Raw genomic sequence first — 15,013 nt, forward strand, 5'->3', positions numbered from 1 at the left:
ACGCATAGTGCTCACCACATAAAAATCCAGAGGCACGAAGAATGAGTATGCAAATTAAGTTTTGTTAAACGTTTCATGTGACAAGGAAAGACTGCATGTTTGTGGACAGAATGCCAGTAGTCCATATGTGGGTGAGGCAGAAAGAAAGAAAAGCTATCTGGGTCAGAGGATTGCAACTTGACAACCACTGAAGCATTGGCTCTCTAAGCAGCTGTCACTAACCTCCCAATTTGTTGGCTGCCTACCAACTACTACCTACTCCCTTAATATGAAGCCCCTAAAAGAAAGGGAAGTATGAGGATTTATCAAAAATTCAAAAATGTATTTCAAAATTAACCATTTTTAAGAAATATCAATTTATGTTAAAGGAAAAAAAATCAGGCAACTTTACATAATTTGATGTTGAGTAGAAATGTAAATATTGTCTGCAAGCAGGTATTGTAGAGACTGGTTTACTAATGTTGGTTTGACTGATTATGCCATCGCTTCGGAGGCTGACTACCAACACAGTTCCGTAACTCACTTTCATCATAAATTTATTATACTTGATCGCTGTTTCCCACATCGGCAAGGTGGCGCCAGGAAACCAACAAAGAACAACCCATCCACTCATATACACATACATATACATAAATGCACATACATGCCCACAGACATACACATACATATACATATCAACATATACATACATATGCATATATACACATATACATATTCATGCTTGCCTTCAATCCATTCCCAGCACCATCCTGCCCTAAAGGAAACAGCATCACTACTTCTGCTTTAAAGAGGTGGTGCTAAGGAAACATACAAAAAAGACCACATTCGTTTACATTCAATCTCTAGCTGTCATGTGTAATGCACCGAAACCACAGCTCCCTATCCACATCCACAGACCTTTCCATGGTTTACTCCACACGTTTCACATGCTCTGGTTCAGTCCATTGACATTAAGTCGACCCCAGTAAACCGCATCATTCCAATTCACTTTATTCCTTGCATGCCTCTCACCTTCCTATATGTTCAGGCCCCGATCACTCATAATCTCCTTCACTCCATCCTTCCACCTACAATTCAGTCAACATGTCCAAACAATTACAACACACCCTCATCTGCTCTCTCAACCAAACTCTTTTATTACCACACAACACAACTCTCCCACCCTTTCATTACATATTCGAACAAACCACCTCACACCACTTAATGTCTTCAAGCATTTCATATTCAAAATATCCATCCTCTTCCCCACAACCACATGCCTCACAACCATACAACATTGTTGGAACTACTATTCCCTCAAACATACCCATTTTTTTTGGTGAGTAGCTCAGAGATTTGTGTGCTGAAAAAGGACTGGTGATTGGGTATACCTGGTTTAAAAAGAGATATACAGAAGTATACGTACGTAAGTAGGAGAGATGGCCAGAGAGCATTATTGGATTACGTGTTAATTGACAGGTGCATGAAAGACAGATGACGTTACTGTGCTGAGAGGTGCAACTGGAGGGGTGTCTGGTCATTATCTTGTGGAGGTGAAGGTGAAGATTTGTAAAGGTTTTCAGAAAAGAAGAGGGGATGTTGGGGTGAAGAGAGTGGTGAGAGTAAGTGAGCTTGGGAAGGAGACTTGTGTGAAGAAGTACCAGAAGAGACTGAGTGCAGAATGGGAAAACGTGAAAGCAAAGGACATAAGGGGATTGGGGGAAGAATGGGATGTATTTAGGGAAGCAGTGATGGCTTGCACAAAAGATGCTTGTAGCATGAGAAAGGTGGGAGGTGGGCAGATTAGAAAAGGTAGTGAGAGGTGAGATGAAGAAGTAAGATTATTAGTGAAAGAGAAGAGAGAGGCATTTGAATGATTTTTGCAGGGAAATAGTGCAAATGACTGGGAGACGTATAAAAGAAAGAGGCAAGAGGTCATGAGAAACATGAAAGTGGAGAAAAAGAGGGCAAATAAGAGTTGGGGTGAGTGAGTATCATCAAATTTTAGGGAGAATAAAAAGATGTTTTGGAAGAAGGTAAATAGAGTGCATAAGACGAGAGAACAAATGGGAAAATCGGTGAAGAGGGCTAAAGGGGAGGTAATAACAAGTAGTGGTGATGTGAGATGGAGTGAGTATTTTGAAGGTTTGTTGTATGTGTTTGATGATACAGTGGCAGACATAGGGCGTTTTGGTCAAGGTGGTGTGCGAAGTGAAAAGGTCAGGGAGAATGGTTAGGTAAACTGAGAAGAGGTAGTGAAAGCTTTACAGAAGATGAAAGCCAGCAAGGCGGTGGGTTTGAATGGTATTGCAGTGGAATTTATTAAAAAAGGGGATGACTGTGTTGTTGACTGGTTGGTGAGGATATTCAATGTATGTATGGCTCATTGTAAACTGCCTAAGACTTGGCGGAATGCATGCATAGTGCCATTGCACAAAGGCAAAGGGATAAAGGTGAGTGTTCAAATTACAGAGGTATAAGTTTGTTGAGTATTCCTGGGAAATTATATGGGAGGGTATTGATTGAGAGGGTGAAAGCAGGTACAGAGCATCAGACTGGGGAAGAGTAGTGTGGTTTCAGAAGTGGTAGAGGATGTGTTTATCAGGTGTTTGCTTTGAAGAATGTAAGTGAGAAATACTTAGAAAAACAAATGGATTTGTATGTAGCATTTATGGATCTGGAGATGGCATATGACATAGTTGATAGAGATGCTCTGTGGAAGGTATTAAGAGTATATGGTGTGCGAGGCAAGTTGCTTGAAGCACTGAAAAGTTTCATCGAGGATGTAAGGCATGTGTACGAGTAGGAAGAGAGGAAAGTGACTGGTTCCCAGTGAATGTCAGTTTGCAGTAGGGGTGCGTGATGTCTCCATGGTTGTTTAATTTGTTTATGGATGGGGTTGTTAGGGAGGTGAATGCAAGAGTTTTGGAATGAGGGGCAAGTATGCAGTCTGTTCTGGATGAGAGGGCTTGGGAAGTGAGTCAGTTGTTGTTCAGTGATGATACAGTGCTGGTGGCTGATTCAGGTGAGAAACTGCAGAAGCTGGAAATTGAGTTTGGTAAAGTGTGTGAAAGAAGAAAGCTGAGAGTAAATGTGAATAAGAGCAAGGTTATTAGGTACATTTGAATGGAGAAAATCTGGAGGAAGTGAAGTGTTTTAGATCGCTGGGAGTGGATTTGGCAGCGGATGGAACCATAGAAGCGGAAGTGAGTCACAGGGTGGGGGAGGGGGCAAAGGTTCTGGGAGCGTTGAAGAATGTGTGGAAGGTGAGAACATTATCTCAGAAAGCAAAAACGGGTATGTTTAAAGGAATAGTGGTTCCAACAATGTCATATGGTTGCGAGGCGTGGGCTATAGATGGGTTGTGTGGAGGAGGGTATATATGTTGGAAAGGAGATGTCTGAGGACGATACGTATGTGGTGTGTGGTGGTTTGATTGAGTAAGTAATGAAAGGGTTAGAGAGGTGTGTGGTAATAAAAAGAGTGTGGTTGAGAGAGCAGAAGAGGGTGTTTTGAAATGGTTTGGTCACATGGAGAGAATGATTGAGGAAAGATAGACACAGACAATATATGTGCCAGAGGTGGAGGGAACAAGGAGAAGTGGGAGACCAAATTGAAATTGGAAGGATGGAGTGAAAAAGATTTTGAGTGATAGGGGCCTGAACATGCAGGAGGGTGAAAGGGGTGCAAGGAATGAAGTGAATTGGAACAATGTGGTATAACGGGGTCGACATGCTGTCAATGGATTAAACCAGGGCATGTGAAGCGTCTGGGGTAAACCATGGAAAGTTTTGTGGGGCCTGCATGAGGAAAGGGAGCTTTGGTTTTGGTGCATTCTAAATGACAGCTAGAGACTGAGTGTGAACGAATGTGGCCTTCATTTTCTTTTCCTAGTGCTACCTCACGTAAGTGCGGAGGGAAGGGGGTGTCATTTCAATGGGGTGGCGACGGGAATGAATAAAGGCAGCAAGTATGAATTATGTACATGTGTATATATGTATATGTCTGTGTATGTATATATACATATATGTATAGATTGAAATGTATAGGTATGTATATGTGGCGTGTGTGGATATGTATGTATATACATGTGTATGTGGGTTGGTTGGGCTATTCTTTCGTCTGTTTCCTTGCGCTATCTCGTTAATGCGGGAGACAACAACAAAGTATAATAATAAGAATAACAATAATAATAATAATAATAATAAAAAACCTACTTAATGATAATTTCTAATAATTTAGTCTATCACAACCCCAAACCTTTAGTTAACCTCAACTCTTTAATGCTCTATCTCCACAGGTAATATAATTTACACACTGTGAACAATACTTAGTAACATACCTGCATGGATATATTCAATGAGTGCACCATGGCACCCTTATCATTCATATCCAAAAGAACAAAATCTCCAGATTCAAGTGCAACAACCAACATCCGAGTTGATTTATGGTATTGCACAGCAGTTACAAACACTTGTGGAGTACCCAAACATTCATCCAAGTACACACGAAAATCGCAACTGTAATGTACTCCGTCAGGTGACAGGGAATCTGTTGATGATATGATAGCATGTAATTAGCTTTCATTGTGGATGATTAAATCCTGTGAGTCAAAGTTGCAAATCAAAGAGATTGCAGCTTCTGCTACCTAACAGAATTATATAATGGCCAACCCTTAAAAAAGGAGCCTAGTCACACATAATAATCATCACATGACTACACAAACTATTGGTACTGGTACCACTCTGCTCTTTCATATCAGCATCCTTCGTACAAATTTAGCAAAATACTTAATCAACTCCACCATGCAATACCTCACTTTTGTTAAGTCTGCCAATTTGTGTGTGCATTTGCCAACCTGCAAAGTCTCGGGAGGAAATCTAATACCATGAGGCCCCATATTTTACCTATATTTATTATACTTTGTCGCTGTCTCCTGCGTTAGCGAGGTAGCGCAAAGAATCAGACAAAAGAATGACCTAACTCACCCACACACAAATGTATATACATACACGTCCACACATGCACATATACGTACCTATACATCTCAACGTATACAAATATATAAATACACAGACATATACATATATACACATGTACATCATTCATATTTGCTGCCCTTAATCATTCCCGTCGCCAACCCGGCACACATGAAATGACAACCCCCTCCCCCCGCATACGTGCAAGGTAGCACCAGGAAAAGATAACAAAGGCCACATTTGTTCACACTCAGTCTCTAGCTGTCATGTATAATGCACTGAAACCACAGCTCCCTTTCCACATCCAGGCCCCACAAAACTTTCCATGGTTTACCCCAGATGCTTCACATGCCCTGGTTCAATCCACTGACAGCACATCGACCCTGGTATACCACATTGTTCCAATTCATTCTATTCCTTGCACGCCTTTCACCCTCCTGCATGTTCAGACCCCAATCACTCAAAATCTTTTTCACTCCATCTTTCCACCTCCAATTTGGTCTCCCACTTCTTATTCTCTTTACCTCTGACACATATATCCTCTTTGTCAATCTTTCCTCACTCATTCTCTCCATGTGACCAAACCATTTCAAAACACCCTCTTCTGCTCTCTCAACCAAACTCTTTTTATTACCACACATCTCTCTTACCCTTTCATTACTTATTCGATCATACCACCTCACACCACATATTGTCCTCAAACATCTCATTTCCAACACATCCACCCTCCTCCATACTACTTTACCTATAGCCCACGCCTCACAACCATATAACATTGTTGGAACCACTATTCCTTCAAACATACCCATTTTTGCTTTCCGAGATAATGTTCTCAACTTCCGCACATTTTTCAACGCTCCCAGAATTTTTGCCCCCTCCCTCACCCTGTGACTCACTTCCACTTCCATGGTTCCGTCCGCTTCCACATCCACTCCCAGATATCTAAAACACTTCTCTTCCTCCAGTTTTTCTCCATTCAAATTTACCTCCCAATTGACTTGACCCTCAACCCTACTGTACCTAATAACCTTGCTCTTATTCACATTTACCCTCAGCATTCTCCTTTCACACACTTTACCAAACTCAGTCACCAGCTTCTGTAGCTTCTCACCCGAATCAGCCACCAGCGCTGTATCATCGGCGAACAACAGCTGACTCACTTCCCAAGCCCTCTTATCCACAACAGACTGCATACTTGCCCCTCTCTCCAAAACTCTTGCTTTCAACTCCCTAACAACCCCATCCATAAACAAATTAAACAACCATGGAGACATCACTCATCCCTGCCGCAACCAACATTCACTGGGAGCCAATCACTTTCCTCTCTTCCTACTCGTACACATGCCTTACATCCTTGATAAAAACTTTCCACTTCTTCTAACAACTTGCCTCCCACACTATATATTCTTAATACCTTCCACAGAGCATCTCTATCAACTCTATCATTTGCCTTCTCCAGATCCATAAATGCTACATACAAATCCATTTGCTTTTCTAAGTATTTCTCACATACATTCTTCAAAGCAAACACCTGATCCACACATCCTCTACCACTTCTGAAACCACGCTGCTCTTCCCCAATCTGATGCTCTATACATGCCTTAACCATCTCTATCAATACCCTCCCATATAATTTCCCAGGAATACTCAACAAACTTATACCTTTGTAATTTGAGCACTCACCTTATCCCCTTTGCCTTTGTACAATGGCACTATGCATGCATTCCACCAATCCTCAGGCACGTCACCATGAGTTATACATACATTAAATATCCTTACCAACCAGTCAACAACAGTCACCCCTTTTTTAATAGATTCCACTGCAATACCATCCAAACCCCCAGCCTTGCCAGCTTTCATCTTCTGGAAAGTTTTTACTACCTCTTCTTTGTTTACCAAATCATTCTCCCTAACCCTTTCACTTCACACACCTGCTCGACCAAAACACATCTGCCACTCTGTCATCTAACACATTCAACAAACCTTCAAAATACTTACTGCATCTCCTTCTAACAGAACCACTACTTGTTATCACCTCCCCATTAGCCCCTTCACCGATTTTCCCATTTGTTCTCTTGTCTTACGCACTTTATTTACCTCCTTCCAAAACATCTTTTTTTTTTTTTTTTTTTTTTTTTTTTTTTTTTTTTTTTGTCGCTGTCTCCCGCGTTAGCGAGGTAGCGCAAGGAAACAGACGAAAGAAATGGCCCAACCCCCCCCCCCCATACACATGTACATACACACGTCCACACACGCAAATATACATACCTACACAGCTTTCCATGGTTTACCCCGGACGCTTCACATGCCTTGATTCAATCCACTGACAGCACGTCAACCCCTGTATACCACATCGCTCCACTTCACTCTATTCCTTGCCCTCCTTTCACCCTCCTGCATGTTCAGGCCCCGATCACACAAAATCCTTTTCACTCCATCTTTCCACCTCCAATTTGGTCTCCCTCTTCTCCTCGTTCCCTCCACCTCCGACACATATATCCTCTTGGTCAATCTTTCCTCACTCATTCTCTCCATGTGCCCAAACCATTTCAAAACACCCTCTTCTGCTCTCTCAACCACGCTCTTTTTATTTCCACACATCTCTCTCACCCTTACGTTACTTACTTGATCAAACCACCTCACACCACACATTGTCCTCAAACATCTCATTTCCAGCACATCCATCCTCCTGCGCACAACTCTATCCATAGCCCACGCCTCGCAACCATACAACATTGTTGGAACTACTATTCCTTCAAACATACCCATTTTTGCTTTCCGGGATAATGTTCTCGACTTCCACACATTTTTCAAGGCTCCCAAAATTTTCGCCCCCTCCCCCACCCTATGATCCACTTCCGCTTCCATGGTTCCATCCGCTGCAAAAAAGAACAAAAACAAAAACTACAAAAGACAAGAAAAGAAAAAAAAAACTAAAAAAATCATAAAAAACAAAAAGCACAAGAAAAAAAAAAAAAAAAAAAAAGCGAAAAAAACCAAAAAAAAAAAAGAAATTGAAACCACAACAAAAACAAAAGAAGTAAACATAAAAAGCGAAAAAAACAAAAAAATAGAACAGGATCAAGAAAAAGAAAACCCCCCCCAGCCCCCCTCACTTCTGCCCCCCGAACCCCCCCCCCCCCTCCCCCCCCCACGCCGACACAACACACCCCTACCCGCCCACCCCCCCCCCCCCCAGCACCATCCACCCCCCCCCACCTCCCCCACCCCCCCCTCGCCCGCACCCGCAGCCCACCCCCACCACCAAGTCCCCCACCCCCCCTCCCGCCCCCAGCCCAGCTCGCCCCCCCCACTCACCCTCCCCCCCCACCCCCCCCCCCTACCGCCACCCCCCCACCCCCCCAGCCCGAAACCGGCCCAACCCACCCCTCTCAACTAACCCACCCCACTTTCGCACTCCCCTATCAAACCACTCCTAACCCTCCCCCACTGCCACTCACCCCCAGACAACATCCCCCCAGTACCCTGCAACAACCTTTACCGAACCCCAGCACACACACCAAACCCCCTCCTCCGCACACGCTTCCCACACTTCCATCCCCCCCCCCACCCCACTCCCCCCCCCCCCGACCCCCCCCCGCCAAATCCCACGTCCCCTCCCCCCCGCCCCCCCCCCCCCGCGCCCCACCCCCTCACCACCCCCACCTCCCGCGCCCTCCCTCCAAAACCTCCCCACAATCTATACCCCAAACCAAGCGAACACCCACCAAACCCACATAGCAACCCATTCTGACGAACAACAAATCCCAAGCCCAAACCATCCATAACCCCCACCCCGGCCCCCATCCTTAAAACCACATCACAGGTCCCACCAACACAACCCCCCCTACACCAACAAGAAGCCAGAAACAATCACCTAAGGAAAAAACCACAAATTTAAAAACACAAAAAAACCCTAACTGTACCAAATAACCTGCTCTTATTTTACATTTACTCTAACTTTCTTCTTTCACAACACACTAAATAAGATTAACCAAACTCAGTCACCAGCTTCTGCAGTTTCCACATGGAATCAGCCACCAGCGCTGTATCATCTGCGAACAACAACTGACTCCACTCCCAAGCTCTCTCTTCCCACAACAGACTACATTCTTGCCCCTCTTTCCAAACTCTTGCATTCACCTCCCTAACAACCCCATCCATAAACAACTTAAACAACCATGGAGACACATCACAACACTCCCTGCCGCAAACCTAAATTCCTGACAACACAATCACTTTCCTCTCTTCCTACACGTACACATGGCCTTTACTTATCCTTGATAAAAACTTTCACAGCTTCTAACAACTTGCCACCCACACCATATATTCTTAATACCTTCCACAGAGCATCTCTATCAACTCTATCATATGCCTCTCCAGATCCATAAATGCTACATACAAATCCTTTGCTTTTCCCTAAGTATTTCTCACATGCATTCTTCAAAGCAAACACCTGAATCCACACATCCTCTACCACTTCTGAAACCACATCTGTTGAAGAATAGTGTTCCAACAATGTTTATGGTTGCGAGGTGTGGGCTATGGATAGAGTTGTGCACAGGAGGGTGGATGTGCCTTGGAAAAGAAATGTTTGAGACAATGTGTGTGTGAGGTGGTTTATCGAGTAGTAATGTAAGGGTAAAGAGAGATGTGTGGAAATAAAAAGAGCGAGGTTGAGAGAGCCGCAAGAGGTGTTTTTGAAATGGTTTGGGCACATGGAGAGAAAGAGTGAGGAAAGATTGACCAAGAGATATAGTTGGAGTGGAGGGAAACGAGAGAAGTGGAGACCAATTGGAGGTGAAAGATGGAGTGAAAAAGATTTTGTGTGATCGGAAGCCTGAACATGCAGGAGGGTGAAAGGAGGCAAGGAATAGAGTGAAATTGGATTTTTGGTTGTTACTATTGGTATACGGGGTTGACGTGCTGTTCAGAGATTGAACCAGGGGTATGTGAAGCGTCTGGGGAAACCATGGGGAAAATTGTGTGAGGCCTGGATGTGGGAAATGGAGCTGTGGTTTTCGGGCATTATTGCATGACAGCTAGAGACTGAGTGTAAAAACTAATGGGGCCTTTGTTTTTCTTTTTCCTAGTGCCTCAAACCGATCGCACACATGAGGGGGATGGGGGATGGTATTCGCATGGTGGCAGGAGGCGTATGGGAATGAATAAAGGCAGACAGTGTGAATTGTGTGCATGGTATATAATGTATGTGTCTGTGGTGTGTATATAAAGTTGTACATTAGATGTATAGGTATGTATATTGCGTGTGTGGACGTGTTTGTTATACATGTGGTATGGGGGTTGGGTTGGGTGGGGGCCTTTTCTTACGTCCTGTTCTTGCGCTACCGCGCAAATGCGAGACAGCAACAAAGCAAAATACAGATCCACTCCCAGATATCTAAAACACTTCACTTCCTCCAGTTTTTCACCATTCAAACTCACCTCCCAATTGACTTGACCCTCAACCCTACTGTACCTAATAACCTTGCTCTTATTCACATTTACTCTTAACTTTCTTCTTCCACACACTTTACCAAACTCCGTCACCAGCTTCTGCAGTTTCTCACATGAATCCGCCACCAGCGCTGTATCATCAGCGAACAACAACTGACTCACTTCCCAAGCTCTCTCATCCCCAACAGACTTCATACTTGCCCCTCTTTCCAAAACCCTTGCATTTACCTCCCTAACAACCCCATCCATAAACAAATTAAACAACCATGGAGACATCACACACCCCTGCCGCAAACCTACATTCACTGAGAACCAATCACTTTCCTCTCTTCCTACACGTACACATGCCTTACATCCTCGATAAAAACTTTTCACTGCTTCTAACAACTTGCCTCCCACACCATATATTCTTAATACCTTCCACAGAGCCTCTCTATCAACTCTTTTTATTCTCCCTAAAATTTAATGATATGCTCTCACCCCATCTCTCATTGCCCTCTTTTTCACCTCTTGCACCTTTCTCTTGACCTCCTGTCTTTCTTTCATACATCAGTCATTTGCACTATTTCCCTGCAAAAATCATCCAAATGCCTCTCTCTCTCTCCTCTTTCATTAATAATCTTACTTCTTCATCCAACCACTCACTACCCTTTCTAATCTACCCACCTCCCACGCTTCTCATGCCACAAGCATCTTTTGCACAATCCATCACTGCTTCCCTAAATACATGCCATTCCTTCCCCACTCCCCTTACGTCCTTTGCTCTCACCTTTTTCCATTTTGCACTCAATCTCTCCTGGCACTTCACACAAGTCTCCTTCCCAAGTTCACTTACTCTCACCACTCTTTTCACCCCAACATGCTCTCTTCTTTTCTGAAAACCTCTAAAAATCTTCACCTTGCCCCCACAAGATAATGATCAGACATCCCTCCAGTTGCACTCTCAGCACATTAACATCCAAAAGTCTCTCTTTCGTAAGCCTATCAATTAACACGTTATCCAATAACGCTCTCTGGCCATCTCTCCTACTTACATACGAATACTTATGTATATCTCTCTTTTTAAGCCAGGTACTTCCAATCGCCAGTCCTTTTTCAGCACGCAAATCTACAAGCTATTCACCATTTCCATTTACAACACTGAACACCATGTACATCATTTATTCCCATCAACTGCCACATTACTCACCTTTGCATTCAAATCACCCATCACTATAACCCGGTCTCATGCATCAAAGATACTAACACAATCACTCAGCTGCTCCCAAAACACCTGCCTCTCGTGATCTTTCTTCTCATGCCCAGGTGCATATGCACCAATAATCACCCATCTCTCTCCATCCACTTTCAGTTTCACCCATATCAATCTAGAGTTTACTTTCTTACACTCTATCAAATACTCCCACCACTCCTGTTTCAGCAGTAGTGCTACTCCTTCCTTTGCTCTTGTCCTCTCACCAACCCCTGACTTTACTCCTAAGACATTCCCAAACCACTCTTCCCCTTTACCCTTGAGCTTTGTTTACTCAGAGCCAAAACATCCAGGTTCCTTTCCTCAAACATACTACCTATCTCTCCTTTCCTCTCATCTTGGTTACATCCACACACATTCAGACATCCCTGTCTGAGTCTTCGAGGAGGATGAGCACTCCCCGCTTGACTCCTTCTGTTTCCCCTTTTAGAAATTCAAATAAAAGTGGATGGAGAGAGATGGGTGATTATTAGTGCCTATGCACCTGGTCATATGAAGAAAGATCATGAGAGGCATGTGCTTTGAAAGCAGCTGAGTGAGTGTGTTAGAAGATTTGATGACCGAAACCGGGTTAAAGTGATGGGTGATATGAATGCGAAGGTGAGCAACATGGCAGTTGAGGTTATAATTGGTGTACATGGGGTGTTCAGTGCTGTAAATGGAAATAGTGAAGAAGTTATTGATTTGTGAGGGTATTGATTGAGAGGGTAAATGTATGTACAGAGCATCAAACTGGGGAAGAGCAGTGTGGTTTCAGAAGTGATAGAGGATGTGTGGATCAGGTGTTTCCTTTGAAGAATGTATGTGAGAAATACTTAGAAAAACAAATGGATCTGTATGTAGCATTTATAGATCTGGAGAAGGCATATGATAGGGTTGATAGAGATAATTTGTGGAAGGATTTAAGAGGATATGGTGTGGGAGGAAGGTTGCTAGAAGCAATGAAAAGTTTTTACAAAGGATGTAAGGCATATGTACAAGTAGGAATAGAGGATAGTGAATGGTTCCCAATGAATGTCGGTTTGCATCAGGGGTGTGTGATGTCTCCATGGTTGTTTAATTTGTTTATGTATGGGGTGGTTAGGGAGGTGAATGCAAGAGTTTTGGAGAGAGGGGCAAGTATGCAGTCTGTTGTAGATGAGAGGGCTTGGGAAGTGTGTCAGTTGTTGTTTGCTGATGATACAGTGTTGGTGGCTGATGCAGGCGAGAAACTGCGGAGGTTGGTGACTGAGTTTGGTACTGCAGAGGTTGGTGATTGAGTTTGGTAAAGTGTGTGAAAGGAAAAAGTTGAGAGTAAATGTGAATAAGAGCAAGGTTATCAGGTTCAGTAGGGTTGAAGGGCAAGTTAATTGGGAGGTAGGTAAGTCTGAATGGAGAAACACTGATGGAAGTGAAGTGTTGTAGATATCTGGGACTGGACTTAGCAGTGGATGGAACCATGGAAGTGGAAGTGAGTCTCAGGGTGGGGGAGGAAGCAAAGGTTCTGAGATCATTGAAGAATGTGTGAAAGGCAAGAATGTTATCTCATTGAGCAACAATGGGTATGTTTGAAGGAACAGTGGTTCCGACAATGTTATATGGGTGTGAGGCATAGGCTATAGATAGGGTTGTGAGAAGAAGGGTGGATATATTGGAAATGAGATGTTTGAGAACAATATGTAGTGTGATGTAGTTTGATCGAGTAAGTAATGAAAGGGTAGGAAAGATGTGTGATAATAGAAAGTGTGGTTGAGAGAGCAGAAGAGGGTATGTTAAAATGGTTTGGACACACGGAAAGAATGAGTGAGGAAAGATTGACACAGAGGATATATGTGTCAGAGGTGGAGGGAATAAGGAGGAGCAGGAGACCAAACTGGAGGTGGAAGGATGGAGTGAAAAAGATTGTGAGTGATTGGGGCCTGAACACACAGGAGGATGAAAGGCGTGCAAGTAATAGAGTGAATTGGAATGATATGGTATACCGGGGTCAACATGTTGTCAATGGATTGAACCAGGGTGAAGCATCTAGGGTAAACCATGAAAAGGTTTGTGGGCCTGGATGTGGAAAGGGAGCTGTGGTTTCGGTGCAGTACACATGACAGCTAGAGACTGAGTGTGAACGAATGTGGCCTTTTTGTCTTTTCCTGGTGCTACCTTGCTGGATGCTATTTCATGTGTGGCTGGGTGGCAACGGGAATGGATGAAGGCAGTAAGAATGAATATGTACATGTGTATATATGTATATGTCTGTGTATGTATATGTATGTCGTAGAAGGCGACAAAAGGGGACGGGAGCAGGGGGCTACAAACCCTCCCCTCCTTGTATTTTAACATTCTAAACGGGGAAACAGAAGGAGTCACACGGGGAGTGCTCATTTTATCGAGGATGTAAGGCATGTGTACACTTAGGAAGAGAGGAAAGTGATTGGTTCTCAGTGAATGTTGGTTTGCGGTAAGGGTGCGTGATGTCTCCATACCTGTTAAATTTGTTTATGGATGGGGTTGTTAGGGAGGTGAATGCAAGAGTTTTGGAAAGAGGGATAAGTATGCAGAGCTTGGGAAGTGAGTCAGTTGTTGATCGCTGATGATACAGCACTGGTGGCTGATTCAGATGATAAACTGCAGAAGCTGGTGACTGAGTTTGGCAAAGTATGTGAAAGAAGAAAGCTGAGAGTAAATGTGAATAAGAGTAAGGTTTTTAGGTACAGTAGGGTTGAGGGATAAGTCAACTGGGAGGTAAGTTTGAATGGAGAAAATCTGGAGGAAGTGAAGATCTTTAGATATCTGAGAGTGGATTTGGCAGCAGATGGAACCATGGAAGCGGAAGTGAATCATAGGGTGGGGGAGGTGGCGAAAGTTCTGGGAGTGTTGAAGAATGTGTGGAAGTCGAGAACGTTATCTTGGAGAGCAAAAATGGTTATGTTCAAAGGAATAGTGGTTCCAACAATGCTATATAGTTGCGAGGAGTGGGCTATAGATAGAGTTGTGCGGAGGAGGGTGGATGTACTGGAAATGAGATGTTTGAGGACAATATGTGGTGTGAGGTGGTTTGATCGAGTAAGTAATGAAAGGGTAAGAGAGATGTGGTAATAAAAAAGAGTGTGGTTGAGAGAGCAGAAGAGGGTGTTTTGAAATGGTTTGGTCACGTGGATAGAATGAGTGAGGAAAGATTGACAATAGACAAAGAGGATATATGTGTCAGAGGTGGAGGGAACGAGGAGAAGTGGGAGACCAAATTGGAGGTGGGAGGATGGAGTGAAAAAGATTTTGAGTGATCAGGGCCTGAACATGCAGGAGGGTGAAAGGCGTGCAAGGAATAGAGTGAATTGGAACGATGTGGTATACCGGGGTCGACGGGCTGTCAATG

At 43.7% G+C, this 15,013-nt stretch overlaps 1 protein-coding gene across 1 annotated transcript in view; it reads right to left on the reverse strand.

The window, feature by feature from the left end:
• LOC139764815 (periodic tryptophan protein 2 homolog) overlaps positions 1-15,013 on the reverse strand; it is a 171,866-nt gene that overhangs the window by 101,251 nt on the left and 55,602 nt on the right. The window contains exon 8 of the mRNA XM_071691767.1: positions 4,322-4,530. Within this exon, the coding sequence (XP_071547868.1) occupies positions 4,322-4,530 (209 nt within the window). The remainder of the gene's footprint in view (positions 1-4,321; positions 4,531-15,013) is intronic.

The sequence above is a fragment of the Panulirus ornatus genome, chromosome 4 (genome assembly GCF_036320965.1).
Source record: "Panulirus ornatus isolate Po-2019 chromosome 4, ASM3632096v1, whole genome shotgun sequence".
In the NCBI taxonomy this organism is placed as follows: domain Eukaryota; kingdom Metazoa; phylum Arthropoda; class Malacostraca; order Decapoda; family Palinuridae; genus Panulirus; species Panulirus ornatus.